Raw genomic sequence first — 19,690 nt, forward strand, 5'->3', positions numbered from 1 at the left:
CTTCACTTAGAAAACAAAAGCACGAGCAAATGTTAAACCCCTTAATTGTTTTTTTTTTTAAAAAACCCTTTGCTGGTTCAGGTGCATCTTTGTGAAGCAGAGGGAATGCAGGAGTTTATAAATGAAGACTACTTGTTTGACGTCCCAGAGGGCCAGCCGGTGCTAGTGGCCGTGAAGATGCTCCGTTCAGATGCCAACAAGAATGCGAGGTGCGCTGCCTTCGTTGCAGGAGCTGGAAATATAACGACAAATAAAAGCAAACATGAGGTTACGATTCACCCGATTTATATAAAAAATCAACTTAAGCCACTTGCGCAAACTTTTTTCTGTGTGGACAGGAATGACTTCCTGAAAGAGATAAAGATCATGTCGCGTCTGAAGGACCCCAACATCATTCGCCTGCTGGCCGTGTGCATCTACAGCGACCCGCTCTGCATGATCACAGAGTACATGGAAAATGGAGACCTCAACCAGTTTCTGTCCCGCCACGAACCCGAGGGACAACTCGCTCTCCTCAGCAGCGCACCTACTGTCAGGTCAGCCAGCGACCGTCGCATTTCACTTGCAGTTGTGTCTTCCCACCACATGGTGACGTCTCTCGTCTCCCCTTCAGCTTCGGAGATCTGTGCTACATGGCCACCCAGATAGCCTCGGGGATGAAGTACCTCTCCTCCCTGAACTTTGTCCATCGAGACTTGGCCACACGGAACTGCTTGGTGGGGAAAAACTACACGATAAAGATAGCTGACTTCGGCATGAGCAGAAACCTGTACAGCGGCGACTACTACCGCATCCAGGGCAGAGCGGTGCTGCCCATACGCTGGATGTCATGGGAGAGCATCCTGCTGGTGAGGGCCGCACAAGTTCTCAGTTTCACTACTTGAGTGGAAGAAATTTTGCTACTGGTCATATATTACTCTTGTGAAAGTAAAAATAGCTCTATCAAATTACTATCTAAATTGGAGTACGTGCTTGGAGTAGACTTGTGTTTACCACCTGGAGTATGTGCTTTAAGTATTTAAAAATTTGAATGTTTTGACACTAGAGCGTAGTGGTATTCTTGACAGATGCCAGATCATCAATAATAATGCAGGAGTCTTACATTTTTCTAGCTTTTTTGGATGCTCAAAGACACTTTGCAGTTTTATGTATCATTCATTCACATCATAAGGCAACACCACTAAGACAAAAAGGGTTCTTCTTCTTCTCGCAACAGGTTTAAAGCTGCATATTGCCACCCACTGCTTAGGGGTGCAGTGTGTAAATTTACTGCGTGTCAGAGTAACAAAATAGATACTACACAACAAGACCGACATGAAGAAGTAACACAATGGAAATGTAATGATGCAAAAAAAAATTCTGCAGTAAAATGTAGTGGAGTGAAAGTATTAAGTTTTCCACAAAAATTCTTCTCAAGTAAAGCACAAGTTCTCAAAAGCTGTACTTAAATGCTGTACTCAAGTAAATCCGCTTTGCTACTGCCCACTTCTGCTCACAACCACAAACTACCACTGTGTCGAAGCGCTTACAACGCGGCGTCTCTGTTTGCGCAGGGTAAGTTCACCACGGCGAGTGACGTCTGGGCCTACGCCGTGACGCTGTGGGAGATCCTGAACTTCTGCAAGGAGCAGCCGTACTCCCAGCTCACCGACGAGCAGGTGATAGAAAACACAGGGGAGTTTTTCAGGGACCAGAAGCGGCAGGTGAGGGCGACTAAACGGTTTTAATTTCACGACTGGGAGAAAATAATTTGTCGATGTATTTCATGTCTCGCCCTTTGATCTCGCAGATCTACTTGCCTCAACCTGTGCTGTGTCCGGACTCGCTCTACAAGATCATGCTGAACTGCTGGAGGAGGAACGCCAAGGAGCGGCCCTCCTTCCAGGAATTACACAGAGCCCTGTTGGATTTACAGCCTTAAGCCTGCGTAGTGTTCAAGACACTTTAGAGTCTGCGCACATCTCTGGAGAAAAGGGATGCCGCAGACACAGTCCAGGTTTAAGCTATGCTCCTATTCAACAGAGAGACAGGATGGGAGGCCACCTGCTGGCTCCAAGCTACAATTTCGGGGACTAAATACTCTCTCTAAAGGTTGATCTGTATTCCAGTTAATGCAAAGGTTTTTATTATTATGAAGCATAAATTTAGACAAAGTACTTTATCACAGTTTGAAAAGAGAGGCACGGCCTGTCGGGTGGGTGTGGAGGAAGCCAACATTTAAATGTAGCAAGAGACATTTGGCACTTTTAAAAATAAACACTCAAAGTAGGGAGACTTGTGTCTGGACATTTCTTTCTTTGTTGCAGAATTGTCCTTGGCAAAAAAAAAAAAAAAAATCTCATACCTGTTTATGTCCCCTACAGTGGTGCCGTATCTAAAAGGAAAACGCATTTATGGCCAAAGTCACCACAAAATAACCACAACGTCCAATTTAAGACATGACAAGGACGTGCCACTGTGCCAGGATGCTTCAGTGGCAACATGTCTTGTTTTTTCAAACCTCCATTCTCCAATCCAACAGATAACAAAATATCCTGAAGAGAAGATTTAACTTGTTTTTTTTTGCTGTTGTTTTTTTTTCAAAGTTCAATCCCACAAATTCATAATTCTTACAAATGTGGCCCCCATTTAAGGTGAAATAAACAGGCGTTGGAGTGGAATAAGATTTGCAGCCGATGTTCCAGTATTTTTACAAGAAAGCAACAATCGACCAGACATGAATTTCCTTACTGTTTCTGTTTGGTTTATGTGTAAATGCAATGTGTAATAAGTGGTTTATCTATCCCATGTTACAGTGTTGTTTGAAATATTGCTTTCTTGTCTTTTCTTTTGGAAGACTGCTTGAATGTAGAAAGGGAAAGTGCAGAGCCAACGCTTACTTTCATATTTGATTATATTTTAATAGTTTCATCGTGTTCAGAAAACTTTATACATGCAGAGTAAAAATAACAATGAGTGCATTTTTTTCCATCTCCCTGCCATTTTCCTGAAGTAGTTTTTTACAAATGTACATGACTGTGTATTTCCGATAGACATGTTTAAATTTCACGTATCGTTTTTTTTTTTTTTGTATCAGTATTTATATATTGACTTGTGTTTATGACTTGTTTATAGATGTGCATAAGAGTATGCGCTCAAACCAGAGCGTCACATTTGGCTTATTGCAGCATTTCTTCTTCTTTGATTTGTGTATGTTTTCTTTCTGTTGCAAAATCTGTTGCGACATCCTTTTGTCTGCAGCTGAATATGCTTTGAAGAAATCCCGTTGGAACTTTGTGCCGGGTCGTTGTCATGGGCCGTGTGTTGGTTCAAAGTGTGTGTGTGCATCAGGTGTGATTAGAGAGACGTTGGTAAGTGTTTTCTGCAGGGATCCTAGACAGTCAGGAAAAGAGAAAAGTTTGATCTAAGTATTTTCCAGAGGAAAGGCATGAAAAGGAAAACTCCTTGGGACATCCATCCATTCTTTTTACAAACACAGAAAAGGGTCACAAGTGGAGAAAGTTAGGGAAAATATCATGAAAGATTTACAAGAACTCTGGTTCTAGATGTCTATAGCTCTTTCTTGTTGTCACTGAAGCAGAAAAAATGTGGTATTTCACCAAAACAATGAATTTTCTTGGATGGTTGGAAAGGGTACGGTCGATGAAGATCAATTTTAAATGCATTAGTTTAGAGCTCATCTTTTACTGGTGCGTCCGCCTGGACTTCATGCTGCATTTGTCTCATTGTTTTTCTCTACTTGTTCTTGCTTTATGTTTTTAACTTTAAACACAAGCCCCAGTCGTCTCACCCGTGAAAGACAAATGTGTTTCTTTTTCTGCTTGGCAGGATAAAAAGATAAAAGATATCGAGCTCAGGTTCAAATTGATACACATTTATGAGTTTCATTGCATTCATTCTCCTTTCAATATTGTTACAAGTGCAAAACAAATATGCAAAAACATCTGAATAAAGTACTAGTTTCTTTCATTTTTAGGATATTTTTGTATGAAAATTGTTACATTTCTGCAAGATTTTGTTATATATATAGATATGTTGTAAACAAAAGTTAGACCTTGATGGCGACAACCCAAATAAAAGTCCTAACATGTACTCTTTGTCATGGTCAGGACTCTTTGTTTTGCTCCTGTGATCCAATTTTTCAGTGTCTGGAGTGAGCGGGACCTTTGTGGCTGGGCTGGGGCGTAATAAGATCTCATTGGCTGGAGTGCTGCCACAGGATCCAATCAGAACATGGGGGGTGGAGTTAAACTGAGACTACAGAAAAGGAAACCAGTTCCCGAACCAGACACGCAACCTTTTTCCTCCAGTTCTCCTGTCGCGCTACAGGTTTTGGCTTTACCAAGATGAAAAAGGTGGTTTTGGTGACTGGAGCGAACAGGTAACAACCCAGTTTATAACCTCTATTATGAGAAGCCCGGTAATTGACTATACCAATTAAAAGTTCAATCATTTCAGGCAGAATAATGAATTGTTCCATTAAAGATTAATTATATCAACTGTGTTGTCATTTTTAGTTAGATGTGTACTGATCTTGTTTTTGTGGCCACTTTCAAATATCCTGTTTTTCTTCTTTTAAGTATTATAATAGCTTTAAAATATGTCTTTCTTGCGTTCTTGCTGTGAAAGGTCATAATTTTTTATAAATTGGGGCCAGAGGAGACGCCACACTGTTTGTGTGTGAGTGGTCAGTGTGAAACAGGGTTTTGCTACATTCAGCATATTTGCAATATGTGCATTAAACATTGCTGTCAGTATTTCTAACAAACTGATAATCTCTTACCTTAGATTTGGGTTTTCCACAATCCTACCAATATGTCCAAATCCTACATGTCCCCTGTCCCATGTCCCAAGCAGACTGAGGTCTACAGCCCAAAAAGATCAAGCAACACAACCTTGCTTTAGTATATTTAGTCTTCATGGTATCTCCTGAATTGCTCAAGATCCATTTCACCCTTCGGTGTTACATACACAAAAAATTCCAGGCATGAAACCACCAAAACTGCAGCAGTACAATATGATGGAGCAAAATGACCAGCACCTGCTGGTCTGGTTGTGTTGTGGTAGCCTGAATGCATAGGAGGGCTGTTATATAAAACACTGTGAGAAAAATAAACAAAAAACTTCTTCCTATACCATATGTCCTTCCTCTGGCTTTATTTTTAAACAATAAATAGATCACCTTGAGTTTTCTTCACTCAGTAAGAAGCACAGGTGTGGTGCTTTCACTTATCGGGAAAATGTTAGATTTAAGTCTGTATGACAAGTTGAAAATTTCATATGTGAGCGTGTTATTATTATGTTATTATATCCTAATTGTATAGTTGTAATATTAAAACGGTCTAACGGTTCCTCTGCAGCGGCATCGGCCTTGCGCTGTGCGAGCGTCTCCTCTCACACGATACGGAGGGCCTGCACCTCTGCTTGGCCTGCAGGAACGCGCAGCGAGCTCAGGCGGCGCGGGCTGCCCTGCTCGCCTCTCACCCTGCAGCCCAGGTGGACCTGCTGCAGATGGACACCAGCAGCGTCTCCTCTGTTCTCAGAGCCGCACAGGAAGTCAAAATCAGGTGGGAGGATGGACTTTTATTTATTTTTTCCTGCTTAAAGCATTTTCAAAAAAAATTGCAGCACACTTCAGTTTAAGTCTGCACCTCAGAAAAGTACTTCAGGATTACATTATTTTTTTTATTATTATTTTGTCGTTTTCAGGTACGAACGGCTGGACTTCCTCTACCTAAATGCAGGCATCATGCCAAACCCAGAATTTGATGCAAAGGCCTTTTTTAGAGGCCTCTTCTCCAGGTAAATAACTGATTTCAGTCACTCCAGACTTCAAAGTTCATATATTTGTAAGTAAGGATGTATAAAAACAACAAAATAAATAAATTAATTAAATTCAATTAATAAAATATTAATGTGAATCAAGGCCTTTTATGGAACAAATTTATCTTTCAAAATTAATTCATAAAACCAATAACTGGTTGTTTTCAATGCTTTCTTCTCATTCATTTTGTCAAATATGTGCTCACAGTAAGGCAATCACTATGTTTGCCACCGGTGAGGGGATTCTGACTCAGAAAGACGGTGTCACTCCTGACGGCTTGCAGCAAGTTTTTGCCACCAACCTCTTTGGTCACTTCCTTCTTGTAAGTCGCTGCTGCAGGGTGTTTTGACTCCTAAATGATAACAAAAAAAATGGTTTGCTTTCAGCAAGTCTCTGGTTTTCTGCAGGCAGCCTGTGTGTCCTTGCTGGAAACAAGCAAGGCTGACACCGAATCCGTTTGTCACTTAGCAACTGTCCTCATTAAAAATTAACAGCACATTGAGGGCCTAAGGTCATGGCAGACATTATTCAGCTCAATTTGCTTCTACAGGGGAGTTTATGATTGTATTAAGTTGCCATCGATGAGTGAGTTTTGCGAGGTTCATGGTTGGGTGTCAAGGAGTCATTGGTGCTATTGGTGCAGTGAAAGATCTGTTTTTTTTACCCTGTAAGACTGAACTGATCAAAGTTGACATCAGAGTTTTTTGGGATGATACTAATTTACGGTTTTCTTTGATCGTTTTTAGCGATTGCTAGTTTTAATAACTAACAGTGTTCTTTGATGGAGGTAGCATTTTTTTTCTGTGCATGCACTAAAGCATATATCCCTAATATTTATCCAGTGTTTATTAAACTCAGAAAATTGCAACTTCATGCTTTTGGTTCCTAAAAATAAATTTGAGATCCTAGTGTGGATAGAAATAACCCGATTCTGAAGTTTTTGGGGATGCTCATCCAGAGTTGACTCTTTTGTTTTGACCCAGATTAGGGAACTGGAGCCGGTTCTGTGCCAAGAAGGACGAACCTCGCAGCTGGTTTGGACCTCCTCCAGTAACGCTAACCGTTCCGCCTTCAGTCTCGAAGACATTCAGCACCGGAGAGGAACTCAGCCTTACAGCTCCTCCAAATACGCCACAGACCTGCTCAGCCTGTCTCTCAATCAGCACTACAACAAGCAGGTTGGAAAATTAAAAAAAAGAAACACGCATTTAATGTCACTTAACGCTAAAACAAAATTAATCAATGCAGGTCTTTGCTTTAGGGTTTGTACTCGTCTGTCGTCTGTCCTGGATTTGTGATGACAAACCTGACCTTTGGCATTCTCCCGTCGTTTCCGGCCTTTCTGTGGACACTGCTCATGCCTGTCTTTTGGCTGGTGGGTTCAGCTTCATGAAGCGTGAGGACAACACGAAAACATCCATGCTTTTTTTTTTTTTTATTCTGTAACGACAAACATTTCCTTCTCCTGCCAACAGATCAGGGTGTTCACCAACACTTTTACCCTGACACCTTACAATGGATCTGAAGCTTTAGTGGGTAAAACTAAAATGTTATCACTTACAAAAAAACAGTTCTGCGCAATTTCACGTTCTGATTTCTACCCTTCTTGGCAGCTTTGGCTATTTAGGCAAAAGCCTGAATTTCTGGACCCTTATGCTAAATACCACAGCTTAACATCAGGGCTTGGAAACAACTACACCCAGCCACACAAGGTGCAGCAAGTAACTGCAGATGTTTTTTTGTTTTGTTTTTTAAAATTTGAATTGTGTTAAAAACAGCTAAATGTTATGTGGTGCTTTCCCATTTGCAGATGGACATTACTTTCGAGACATCAGAATCATTATACAGCAAATTACTTCAACTTGAAAGTGACACGAGGAAGAAAGTGGCAGAAACACAACCTGCAGGCCTCTCGCCGAAGACCTGAAGGACCTTAATGATAGCATTTTCTTTCCTTTAGTGTGGAATGTTTATTTTTTTCCCAACCAGTAGCTTGCAGGGAAATTCACACCCACTGAACTTATCTGCCTTTTCTATGTAACCTCAAACTTTAATGTATATTTTATTAGGATTTTATACAAAAGCGTTAGACAATTGTGAAGTGGATGGGAAAGGATCTATGGTTATTGAAACAATTCAGAAATGTGGCTAACATTTCTGTTTAGCCATTCTAGGTTGATAACTTTGCTGCAACTTGCTCCTGCCTACAGGTATTTTTGGGTACGTCTGTGCTTCCATTTTTACTCACTCTGTTTTGTAAAATAGCTCAACCTCAGGCATATATTCAAGAAAACTCATCCAATTGGTCACAAATTGAATGAAAATTATTCATCCCAAAACATTTTAGTGTAGTTTTTGTTGTATGTCAAGCAGGGAGGTGGGGAGTTGTACACCTGGCAGGTGAACTTCCAGCTCTCTCTTGCGTCTAAAAGGTTTTCCTTGTATCCAAACTCTCCAGTCAACTTTGGACTCTAAATACTTAGGACATGACTTCGAGAGGCAATTGCTCGTAGTGGATTTTATTTAGGGGCAGAAGAGTAAACTGAGGTGAATGCTAATACCTGCCATCCTTTTAATACCATGAATCATCCCCACTTTACAATGTTAGTCTAAATCCCAACATTAAAGTTTTGTGGTTCGAAATTGACCTAATGCGAAAATGCTCACGGGTTATGAATAACTAAAGCACTGGATGAAGTTCATTAATTTCCCTTCATTTAGAAACGTGTGTGTGACTTTGCAGCAGAATGGATTTTAAGTGTTTTAAATTATTCTAGGTCAGGTGTGATGTAGTAGCAAGGTCATGCATTTTCTGTTAACTGTTGGAGGGGGAAAGAAAAGGTGCAATGCATCTACTTAAATAGGGAGCAAATTATAAGAAAACAATAACATAAGAATATTACCGATTTTCTAAGACGTTGGCGTCCTGTCATCACATTGCAATCCAGGAGGGACTGTTTGTAATCTGGTTATCAATCCCCAAATTATCCAGACAAAACGCAGCGCTGTCCGTCAGCAGACTTTCATCGTCATCATCATCATCATCATCGCCGTCGTCGTCGTCATCATCATCATCTTCCCAGAAGTTGACATATGTGCTCTGTGTGAGCGTCTCCGCTGCGTACGGCGGCGCGGCCACTTGCAGAAGCCCAGCGGCGCACCTGACGTCCCGCTGTGGAGAACCTGGTGCGCACATCCAGCGGCGCTCCCTCGGCACCCCGGCTTGGTTTCCAGCGGCGCACTCTTCCTCCTCCGCTTCGCTCACTTTGGGGTTGCAAAAAGCCCACACCATTCCGCAGAAGTAGATGAAAAATGTGCCCATGACCATGACCATGAGCGCATAGGACTCTATCATGGCTTTAGTAACTGGAGACGTCATTTTTCTTCACGGAGAGCAGGAGCATTGATTGTGCTCAGAAGCGGCTGAGCGGGTCATCATCATCCTGATCATGAATAAAGGGGGCCGGGCCTTATGAACAAGACAAAATCTGCTTTCAAAGTAAACTATTACAAATAATACTTCTTTTTTTATTTATTTATTGTAATGTAGAAACTGAGGGAAAACATAAATAAAATGTTATTGAATAGGCCCACCATATTTTTGAAGTGAATACTTTTGTTCAGTGAAGAAATTTTTACAGGGTTGTAAATCCTCTTACTTCACTATATGACTTTATGTGACATAGAGGCCAGTTTCATACAGACATTGATCAATACTGGAAAGACAAGAGAACATGCCATTCAAGTAATGTGTGCCGATCTTAAAATGGAGACACGGGGAAGCTGCCTCCTTCATGTTGATCAAACCTACAATCAGAGTAATAATTAAAAAGTTTTAAACTGTCTTCACAATGGGGAAAGATGATCACAATGGAGGTTTTTACAGAGAAGAGCAGAAAAGATGGACATATTTTGTTACTGCTTGTTTGCATAAAGGGAACCAGTTGTTTGAAAGTGATGAAAGAAAAGTATTTTCTGTCATACCATCACAAATGTAAACGTGTGGAGTTTGTATATCTGAGACTTTGACTAGAACCTTGTGCTTTGGTCAGATGAAACTATAAGATTGAACTTTTTGACCCCAAACACTCCAGATGGTTTTACTGCACCGTGGAGAACTTGGGATGATGTTCGCCTGGTAGGTCATCACTGGGTCCTTTAGTAGAATTATTAACCAAACATATGGGCAAATCTACAGAATTTACTCACTAGACCACTTTACCAGATTTTAATCCAGAAGAAAAGCTTGACCTCTTTTTTTCAATGTATTTTGTAACTTTATCAAATGTTAGGAGAAAACAGATCTGAAAAATGGGGTACCAACAGTTGTAGTCCTCGTGGTGTTGTTTAATAATAATAATAATAATAATTTCCAAATGTGGAACTTTGGATTTTCATTTTTTTCCCCCAGTAAATTTTACTACATGTAAATGTAGTTTCAAAATAAATACATGACTGAATAATTTGAGAAATTGTTAAGATGGAAAAAAATGTAGCAAAGTCTATAAAAAAAACCCGGAGTTTAATTAATCTATGCACGAGACAGTCATGTGATTGTAAAAAAGAGTGTGCATTTCTTAAAGTGTGGAAAATGTTTTGTTGAGTTTTATTCATTGCTGCAGATGCACTTCACTGGCATGTTGCATAAGCCTAAGATTTTATCTGTTATTTAATGAAACTCTCCAATTATGTGTTTTAACGACATAAACATTTTTTGAACCTTTTACATTTTTTCCTCAAAACTCAATTGAGAGTAAACATATTCTACAAAATAAGCAAAGTAAAGCTCATATCCACACCAATGAAAAAAAATTGACAACTTAAGAAATACTAATTTCTGCAAATAAAAAAGTTAATGATTCCGTAATTGCCAAATATAACGTGCACAGCTGTAGATTAAAAATTACTGCCAAAAGCAAGGGCGTAGCCAAACAAGAGTGAAATAATTTTAACTTGCAGCACATCTAAACATCTAGATATTAGTGTGTAGACGTGTTTCTGGGGTCATTTCTTGTGAATTTAATAAACAATTAGGCCCAACTAATTTCCTGTCCTTTTAAAAAACAAATTAACCCCCAATATCAAGATAATTCTTGATATTAGAACTAGCAGGTTGAAGAACCTGATAGTTCTTCAATTATATTAAAGAACTAACAGGTTATCTTGCTAACGTAAGTTTTAAAATTGACAAACTGCGGAGAAAAGCACCCCTGACAACTAAATAGTTTTTTCCTAAAAGTGAAAACAACAACAGAGTGCAGGACCGGGGCGACCATGCTTTCCTTTGCAAACCGATTCAAAGCATTTGCATTGTGGGTAATTGAGTTTTTCTTTCATCTACTCCCTAGCTGCTATCACGGCTACGGGTTTCCACGGAAACTACACAACCCACCCGCGCAACCTCCGAAGTCCCGGATGTCTACCGTGCCGGAAGAGAAGAAGGTCCTTTCCCAGCCATCTTGTGGCTTCATCTAGCGAAGTGCTCGCACCAAGCCTCGTAGAATCGGAGGAAAATCCTGCTGAAGGGGCGCCATCATGCCCGGACAAATGCAAGAAGGTTTTGGCTGTGCCATAACCAATCGGTTCGACCAGTTATTTGACGACGAGTCGGATCCGTTCGAGCTGCTGAAGCAAGCCGAAGTTAAGAAGAAGAAGGAGGCTGCAGCTCCTGGTGCCGCCAAGACTGCAGCGCAGGCTGCCAAGCAGCCCAAGAAGGAGTCCCAAAAAGACAGAAAGACCCCGCTGGCTGATAAGAAGGAGGAAACCCAGGCTCCAGTTCCACTTAAGAAAGATGGTAATATTTAATGCACGTTTTGGGCTCCAATTAGTCAAAAGAGCAGCCTAAAAATTTAAGCTAACAGGCTAAGTTGCTCGGTTACCAGCTAGCCGTTATAACCGGGCTCTGTGACATGAGGTCGGCTTACTCGCTATTTTAGTGCCTTAAGATGAGTGACATTTGCACGAACAACGACTTTTACCCAAACATAATTTACGACTGGGGACGGGAGGTTTCTGCGATACAAAGATAAACAGTTTGCGGCCCAGCTAGTTTTAGCTTTACACCCCCCAAAGGGCCTGGTTGAACAGAGAGCCTAACTAACAGCATGCTTCAGTTAAATCGTTAGCTCTGCTCAGGAGCCACTCGAAGCCAAACTACTTGTTGCTGCATACACCGGGAATCATTTAAAAATAGAACTATTATTGGTTAAAGCGGAAAAAAAAAAAGAATTTCCGGAACATGTGAGAGGACGGTAACACGTGTAGAGAAGATATGTGTGAGTTTCAGTTTGGGTTTTTTGTTTTGGCGGATTTCTCTGCTGACATGCGGGGCTGTACGCTCCGGCCGAGCTGAACCTCGTGGTTGTAGGGCGTGTTAAGGCACAACTTCCACACTCTTACTTCCTACTGGCGCACAATAAACACTCCGCACGCGGTCGATTTGCAACAAATCGCATACGTACACGATTAATCGTTTTTGTATCAGCCGGTTTTTGCCCTGCGCTCAAAGTAAGTCGTGACTTTTAGGTGAAAAGGCGCTGCCTGCAAAACGTAGACTGAATCAGATTAGAAAATTTTTTTTATGCGTAATTGAGGTTTCATCACGTCGAGCTGACAAGTAGGATCATATTTATCTGCCTGAGAGAGAGGATGAGACAGGTGCATTGATGGTGGTTCCACCAGCTGCTGCTGCTGCGGTGTAGTGGAGCGGATCTATTTCTGGATCAGGCGATTTAGTCAATGGGAGGGACTTGTGTTACACTGGGCTGGTGGCTCTGACTCAAGTAGGGGAAAAAAAAACTGGGTCACCAGTAATCCCAGTAGATCTGGTGAGGTAACTATCACAAATTAAAAGTGAATTATGAAACTCACATTAGGGCTGAGAAATAACCTTTCAGAGAAATCCTGAATCACTAACTTGCCAACAACGCCACCGACCCCGGCCTCTCCTCGTCTTTATTGACCACGTTAATTGCAATTATTTGCTCCACTTGTGCAGAACAATGTTTCTTTTTCTTGCCTCCTGACTCAGCGTTGGGTGTGGACACGGCGATGCTGCAGGTCATCTTATCACTTTTTTAAAATATTATTATAATTTCAATTCCTAGGTGCTGGCATGAGGAGAATGGGCAGAAAACCAGAGGGCGAAGGCTCCAGACCTCAGGGCGGACAGGGAGACGGACGGCCACCCGCAGAAAGACGGCCGGTGGACAGGCGGCCGCCCCGCCGCTTCGAGCGGCCTGCGGGCGAAACCGCAGAGAAACCCGAGGGCGGCGAGTTCTCTGTGGAGAAGTGAGTTTGGACTGATAACAGACCAGCATGAACCATAACTAGAGGGAGTCCAAAACAGATGCTTCAGTTAGAATATTTTCTTTATTTCTTTTAAGCTAATTACATAAAACTTTTATTAGTCATCTTTATTATTAAAAATAGCATAATAATAAACATAAGTAACATTTTAAGTTTGAAATGGAGCTTATTAAATTCTACCCCCAGTTGTCTCATCTAAATATCTCCGTTGTGCATATTTACACAACTGAGATTTTAAAATGCATGCTATATATTTCCATATTTAAAAAAGGCCAATAAATCAACTTCACATTGCTGTGTCTGAAATTCATAAAATAGATGATCAGATTGTAGACCATTGGTTTGTTTTCTTTTTACCCTTTTTAATAACTGCATCAAAACTACAAACTCCATCTATAAATGCATCAACTTACAGGATATATGTGACATTTTAAAGTTTATTACAAATCAGGAGAAGGTTGGGGAAATGTACTCTGATGCATATAAATAAATAAATGGGTTTAATCTTGTAGTTCTTAGATTTTCTGTTGGTTTTATAACTACAGCTTCTGACAAGGAGCTGGTTATATCTCTTAGAAAAAGAAAATTATCTGCAAATCAGATCTTGGTAAAAACCAAAACGTATCAGTGAGGAAAAGCTTAAATAGTTTCTTCTCAGCTTTTTTTTGTTTGCGGAAAGTAGTTAGTAAAGACATGAAAAAGAGCTTATTTAGCTGCCGAGTTATGAAGCAGATGAACTGCTGGATATCTTATTAAAGACTGCGGGAGTAGATGTTGGAGTCCAACATCATTTATCATTTAAAGTTGCTCCTGTCGAGATAAGACATTGAAAGGCATGAACATTTAGAAAACTTATATCCGTAGCAGATAAGCAAAATGTTATTTCCACAAAACTAAATATTGATGGCAAATTTAAATACAAATCTCCATAATTACTTTCTTTCTCTTAAAATTGTAAAAAAAAAAATATATTTTTTTCTCCTCAGGCCCGTTGGTGATAGGCCAATGAGGGGTCGTGGTGGAGGCAGGGGAGGTCGCGGCGGACGAGGCCGCGGCATGGGCCGCAGCGACGGATTCGACTCCAGAGGAAAACGGGAATTCGACAGACACAGTGGCAGTGACCGATCGTAAGTGTTCCTTTGAATCCCCTCCTGGGCTGAATCAAACCCAAATAATTTGTGCTCGAGATGTTTGCGCTCATGCTGCGTGTGTGTCTTTATCACGATTGATGTTTCGGGGGGGATTTCTTTCCCTCTCCAGTAGTCTGAAAGGTGAGGACAAGCGTGGTGGGAGTGGATCGCACAACTGGGGCACAGTTAAAGATGAACTGAAGTGAGTGCTTTCAAAAGACGGATGCAAAAACTTTACATGTTTCTAGTTTCTAAGGAAGCCGGAGCCGTAACAATGCAGGACATTGAGGTTTTTTTTCTGCTTTCTCCGCAGTGAGCTCGACCAGTCTAACGTCACCGAGGAGAACCCAGAGGGAGAGGAGCATCCACCCGCTGACTCTGAGAACAAGTAAGTTGTTGTTCCGATGAAGGAAGACAATGTGGAACGAAAGACACCGATGCTAAACATGCCCATGCTAACATTTCTTTGTGTTTGTGTGTGTTGAAGGGAGAATGAGGTTGAAGAACAGAAGGAAGAAGGGCCTAAGGAGATGACTCTGGACGAATGGAAGGCCATGCAGGACAAAGAGCGGGCCAAGGTCGAGTTCAACATCCGCAAGGCCAACGAGGGCGCTGACTGGAACAAAGGATTTGTGCTGCACAAGTCCAAGGCCGAGGTGAGACGTTTCCCAAAGCTCCTAAAGCCCCACCTCTCCTTTTAACAGAGCCAAATACTGTTTCTATGTGTTTCTGAAGTCGTTATAAGGATCCTGGCACCACTTGAGAACTGAACCGCAAACATGATCCAATGAATTTTACTTGAAACCAAATACAATGCTGCTTATTAGCGCTGTAGTTAGGTTATGTGTACTATTTATTTTTAGCTTAATGCTCAATAACTGTAATAGTTTTTATGAAACATTCATAGTGTGAACAAGGTTATTTCTATTCACTGTTCTGTTATGACACTAAGACAAGTAAACAAGCTGACATTAGATAGTTTATTGCTACAAAACTGATGAGAGGAGGTGAAATTGGGCTTCAGGGAAATCTCAAAATGCCAAAGTGTTTAGCAGAAGGAAGAGTTCATTGTAGGGGGTGGGTGACAGGATCGTACTTTTATCACGATATTTTGTGGTAATATAACGGTAAAAATAGGAACTATTACTTCTCTTTTAGGTAAGTGTTCGACTGTGACAGCAGTCATATCCTCACAAGCACAAATAATGTTCTTGAATTTGTGATGCTCTTCTTTAGGACATCAGTCACATAAAGAAGTTGATTTGTATCACTAAACTGCACATAGTAAATGACATCTAATCATTTCAAATTTATTGATATTTATCAATACTTTAATTTAACAAACTGTGGAAAAAAGGGTAAAACTAGCAGTCCTGACAATACAGACAGTTTTGGGGAGTTTTAACCATCATTAATTGAAATTTATGACAATAAATCAGACTTCTGATCACAGTAAGAAATTTTACTTGATAAAGAATATGATCAATATGCTTCCCTAATGCGCTGTCGCTGTGCATATTAGTCAGACTAGCTGTCAAATGTCTCACATTTTAGTACATTCTTATGTTTTTCTGATGTGATGATTATATTCTGAACTTCTCTTAAAGCAGGACAAGAAAGGTGACCTGACTGAGCTTGACATCGATGATTCCAAGGTAAAATGTTACCCGTTGCATGCAGCGGCTCAATCTAAACCTGTATGCAGACGGGGTTGGGACTGCGAGAGCACACTTCTAATTAATAAAACCCTCTTCGTTTGTTCTGTAATTCAGGGCGACGAGGAGCACCACTTCCGGAAACCAGCCAATGACATCACGTCCCAGCTGGAGATAAACTTCGGAGACCTTGGCCGTCCTGGCCGCGGGCGCGGAGGACCCCGCGGCGGCCGGGGAGGCCGTGGGCGCGGAGGGGAACGCAGCGAGCGTGGTGAGCGTGGCGAGCCCACCAGGCCGGCACGCGGAGGAAGGACTGACAGGGTAAATAATCCGGAGCAACGCTGCTGCTTGTTAACCGTTTATCAAATTCCCATCCTAACTGTCCTCCATTCGCTCTTGCTTGCAGTCATCTACGTCTGTGCCGAACGTGGACGACCCAGAGGCCTTCCCAGCCCTGGCTTAAGCTCCGGCTGTCAAAGCCCCCTCAGGCCTTCAGGAGCCTCCTGAGCACCTCCACTACGAGGCTTGCATGTTCCTGGATCCTTCAGCAAAGTCAAATGATGGCGAAGACTGTCATAGCTATGACACTCTGTGAGGACTGAGTTTTATTCAATAAAAACAAAACAAAGATGGAAAAAAAAACAAAAAGAAATTAACAAAAAAAAAACACATAAAAACAAAAGGACTTCTTGCTACTCTGGAGCAACTTATTGGTAGAGGTTTTGTACTTTGAAACAAAGTAGCAGGGATGTTTTCATACAGTATTTTTTTCAGAGGTTATGCGTCGTCCATTAATAAAGTTTTGTAATTGCTGCTTGAAAATATGCATTTTGAAATGTAAGCATAAGGATATCTTTTGGCGTGGTGAGTGCTGTTGCTTGTTTGCTTTAAAGCGGGCGCCGCCGGAGCTCCAGCTCGGGCTCCGCCTCACCTGGCTCATTTCAGAAGTTACAGCTCCACTCATTGAGATTTATGGGTTTATTCCCCCCCCCATTCCTTTAGCACTGAGATATTGTTTTATATTTTATAGAGGAGGTCTATTCTTGTATGATCTTCAGCCTGTAAATCAACTATTTTCATAAATTCTTTCAGAAACTGTATTTCACAAGGTGCACACAAAAAAGGAAAAGAGAAAAAAAACACTGGTATTTGAAAGAGATGCTGCCTACATTGGAAATGTATGTGGAAAGGCATGCAATCTGGACTTTTCATTTTATTTTTTACTGAAATGTTCTTAAAAGCTTGTCTTTTTTTTTTTTTTTTTTGTGGAACACATTGGAAACGCGTCCCAAATTTGAATCCCAGTTCAGTTCAATCGAAGAAGAAAAGAAAAAAAACTCCACGCGTTTCGGATTTGCTCGTATCGGAAGGATAATCTTCTGACGTCTCTTCCTCCCACGCTCATTTCATCTTAGGTCATTATCAGCCACTTGCAAGTCAGTCGCTGCCTTCCTCTTAGTTCTGAGTGACGAGGAGAGGCGTTTCTTTCCGTTTCCTCCCCAACAGCTGAGACGCGACCGGAGACCGCTGGAAAAGCTCCGACCCTCTCTCGTTTACACACTCCGCTCAGCGTTATAAACTCTGCTCGGCCTCGGGTTTCTTTCGGTCTGTGCTGAATGTTTTTCCTCTGCTGTTGACTTGCTCTGTAGTTTCCACGATGGCACCACTGCATAATTGCTCTGAAAGAAATACAGTTGTCCATAGTGTGGAACAACTGAATTGCTCTACAAATGTGTGAATTCCAGCCCTGCTATTAGACCTCTGTCGGTAAATAAAGGTGGTCAACAAAAAGCTTTTTGTCCTGTCGTCGGGGGTTACAAACTGTTGCTCTAGACATGCTTGCAAATGTTCAGACCGATTTTAATACACCTGCTTCCTGATGAGATTTACCTGAGTATCTTTAAGTTGGGAGTGAAGAACACTCATTTGCTGTTTTTTATACAAGCTTTTGCAATTTTGAGGTAAAAAACATAACTTTTTTACACATTGGCAACCACTTCATTAGTACCATCAACGGTTTAAACCTCAGACTTTTTATTTTGTCTGTGCTGTTGATTTAGTAGCCATTTGCATTTCAATAAATCAACTATATTGATTATTAAAATGGATTATTGATCCTATAGGTAGATTTGCTGCCAAACATACAATAAATATGACTAAAAATGAAACTTTGTGCTCAAAATATTAAAAGCCTCAATAATAAAATAAAACGGTGCCTGAGCACACATGGACAAGATTAAGATAAATATGTAATTTTTTTTGGTTTTGAAGATTTAAAGTATAATTCAAAATCAAACTTTGTTTTCCAGAGTTTCTTCCCTTTAATTTGGGCAAAATATTGATTAATCTATTGAGTTTCAGTCTCACTAAACAGCTGCTAACATTCTAATAAAACCTTGAATGACCTCCAGAAATAAAAAAAATTACAAGCACATCTGGCATGTTGAAAGAAAGTGAAATATTTACATGGCATTTGTCCAGCGTCTTCAGCTCAAGCTATCAAAACTTTCCCTGTTTTTGCTCAGATCAGTTTTAAATGCGGCGCCTACCTGGGGCCCCTGGGCTAGAACCAGTTTGGGGGCCCCGTCCACTACAGAAGCTTTCTACTGCTAATGAAAATTACATCCTAGACATGAATTAGTGCGTGGTAGGTTTAATAAGTCTGCCTGGTCACTAGCTCCATGTTGTTCCCCCCAAAAAAGTAGTATATCTAATTAATTTTCAAATACTGTTCATGTTAATAAAAATCCCCAATTTTGAATACATTTCACTTGATGTAGGCCTATAAGTTTTAAATAAAGTATATACGTTTTATGTAAAAATTTATAATACATAACCCAATATAAGTTTTAAAGAAGTTTTTTTTTGCATTCATTACAAAAAAAAAAGTCTTTGGGGCCCCAAAAAACTGAAGCCCTGTGCAACTGCCCCTGTAAGTTCTTCTACAGGGGCAGTGAGAAACATTATTTAATTGAGGACAAGCGTCACAATGCTACACTTTTACAAGCTAACTTTTCTCTAGTTTTCTCTAGTTTTTCCAGCGACGTGCTAGTTATGTCACATCCCAGTTCTGTTCTCAGTAATATCGTGATTTAGGAGGCCGTGGGGGATTTGACAGCTTCACTTAATGTCTTGTTATTTTAAGATGTTTCACCTTCCATTCAAAAACCTGTTTCAGTTCTAAACATGGGTTGGAAACATCACGCCTGTAAGTCACACTCACAAGAATGAGCTGCGTGAGTCACTGAACCTACATGTTTGGGTCGTTGTCACTTAAAACCCCCAAAATGCCGACACGTGATTTGTTTTGGCTGCATTACGCACAGTATTAGCAAGATTGTGAGGGAGGGGGGAGATTTTAGGTCCAATTTTCAAGACTGCTACTTTCCTTTTCTACAATCTGAGCTTAGGTTGAGGAAGTTTAGACCTGGACAGAATTGTAGCAAAGTTGCTCTTCCTCTGCTCTGCTGCTGTTCCTCGTGGCTGACTCAGTTGCAGTTAAAAGCACCTGAACAGGTATTTCTTGTGGAGAGGTGATGAAATCAAGTCCATTGGGTAGAACCGCTTCCTCGGGTTGTGTCACTTTTTTATTTTTCCAGTGGGAAACGTTGGAAGTTTGTGTCTCAGCGACATGCTGTGTTGTCAAGCTGCCGTCATACGTAGTAAACTAGACCTGAAGGGATCATAATGAAGTGTGGATGTGGCACATTAACTTCTAACAGAGCATTGATGCATTGTAAAAACAAAGCAGTTTTCTACTCTAGTTTTACTTT

The 19,690-nt window shown here is 40.9% G+C and overlaps 4 protein-coding genes across 8 annotated transcripts in view; 3 read left to right on the plus strand and 1 right to left on the minus strand.

Moving 5' to 3' along the window:
• The window catches only part of ddr2a (discoidin domain receptor tyrosine kinase 2a), a 32,275-nt gene extending 28,183 nt beyond the window's left edge, over positions 1-4,092 (plus strand). For both annotated transcript variants that reach the window (XM_008407285.3, XM_008407286.3), the window contains exons 13-17: positions 82-209; positions 339-536; positions 614-848; positions 1,554-1,703; positions 1,790-4,092. In XM_008407285.3, coding sequence (XP_008405507.1) covers positions 82-209; positions 339-536; positions 614-848; positions 1,554-1,703; positions 1,790-1,921 — 843 coding nt within the window. In that variant the 3' untranslated portion in view covers positions 1,922-4,092. The remainder of the gene's footprint in view (positions 1-81; positions 210-338; positions 537-613; positions 849-1,553; positions 1,704-1,789) is intronic.
• Positions 144-9,286, minus strand: LOC145551485 (uncharacterized). The gene is made up of 2 exons (XM_081606493.1): positions 8,728-9,286; positions 144-232 (listed from the first exon to the last, which is right to left on the minus strand). The coding sequence occupies exon 1, from the start codon at positions 9,201-9,203 to the stop codon at positions 8,757-8,759; it is 447 nt and encodes a 148-aa protein (XP_081462619.1). The 5' UTR covers positions 9,204-9,286; the 3' UTR covers positions 144-232; positions 8,728-8,756.
• Positions 4,219-8,471, plus strand: hsd17b7 (hydroxysteroid (17-beta) dehydrogenase 7). Of its 2 annotated transcripts, XM_008407284.3 has the most exons (9): positions 4,219-4,381; positions 5,361-5,567; positions 5,710-5,802; positions 6,032-6,146; positions 6,808-7,002; positions 7,086-7,199; positions 7,300-7,356; positions 7,438-7,536; positions 7,635-8,471. In XM_008407284.3, exons 1-9 carry the CDS (start codon positions 4,347-4,349, stop codon positions 7,749-7,751), a joined length of 1,032 nt encoding a protein of 343 aa, XP_008405506.1. In that variant the 5' UTR covers positions 4,219-4,346; the 3' UTR covers positions 7,752-8,471. The 2 variants fall into 2 exon arrangements, 1 of the variants encoding a protein (XP_008405506.1); XR_001776554.2 differs by lacking the exon at positions 7,635-8,471 and having other exon boundaries at positions 7,086-7,220; positions 7,438-7,508.
• Positions 9,287-11,233: 1,947 nt separating the features above from the next.
• Positions 11,234-17,708, plus strand: serbp1a (SERPINE1 mRNA binding protein 1a). 3 transcript variants are annotated; one of them, XM_017304471.2, is made up of 9 exons: positions 11,234-11,618; positions 12,931-13,114; positions 14,119-14,259; positions 14,396-14,464; positions 14,576-14,650; positions 14,750-14,918; positions 15,870-15,917; positions 16,035-16,238; positions 16,324-17,708. In XM_017304471.2, exons 1-9 carry the CDS (start codon positions 11,360-11,362, stop codon positions 16,378-16,380), a joined length of 1,206 nt encoding a protein of 401 aa, XP_017159960.1. In that variant the 5' UTR covers positions 11,234-11,359; the 3' UTR covers positions 16,381-17,708. The 3 variants fall into 3 exon arrangements, with proteins under 3 accessions (XP_017159960.1, XP_008405511.1, XP_081462620.1); XM_008407289.3 differs by having other exon boundaries at positions 11,235-11,618; positions 14,393-14,464; XM_081606494.1 differs by having other exon boundaries at positions 11,236-11,618; positions 14,393-14,464; positions 15,873-15,917.
• Positions 17,709-19,690: the final 1,982 nt, after the last annotated feature.

The sequence above is a fragment of the Poecilia reticulata genome, chromosome 4 (assembly GCF_904066995.2).
Source record: "Poecilia reticulata chromosome 4, P_reticulata-male-v2, whole genome shotgun sequence".
Taxonomy (NCBI): Eukaryota; Metazoa; Chordata; class Actinopteri; order Cyprinodontiformes; family Poeciliidae; genus Poecilia; species Poecilia reticulata.

What these genes read in the sequence shown, in the direction of transcription:
- hsd17b7 (XM_008407284.3), top strand. Translation starts at nt 4,347, where the DNA reads ATGAAAAAGGTGGTTTTGGTGACTGGAGCGAACAG. An exon ending in ATCAGCACTACAACAAGCAG is followed by an intron (nt 7,003 to 7,085) that starts GTTGGAAAATTA and finishes TCTTTGCTTTAG; the next exon opens with GGTTTGTACTCGTCTGTCGT. An exon ending in TCATGCCTGTCTTTTGGCTG is followed by an intron (nt 7,200 to 7,299) that starts GTGGGTTCAGCT and finishes TCCTGCCAACAG; the next exon opens with ATCAGGGTGTTCACCAACAC.
- LOC145551485 (XM_081606493.1), bottom strand. Translation starts at nt 9,203, where the DNA reads ATGACGTCTCCAGTTACTAAAGCCATGATAGAGTCCTATGCGCTCATG.
- serbp1a (XM_008407289.3), top strand. Translation starts at nt 11,360, where the DNA reads ATGCCCGGACAAATGCAAGAAGGTTTTGGCTGTGCCATAACCAATCGG. An exon ending in AGTTCCACTTAAGAAAGATG is followed by an intron (nt 11,619 to 12,930) that starts GTAATATTTAAT and finishes TTCAATTCCTAG; the next exon opens with GTGCTGGCATGAGGAGAATG. An exon ending in TGCACAAGTCCAAGGCCGAG is followed by an intron (nt 14,919 to 15,869) that starts GTGAGACGTTTC and finishes CTTCTCTTAAAG; the next exon opens with CAGGACAAGAAAGGTGACCT.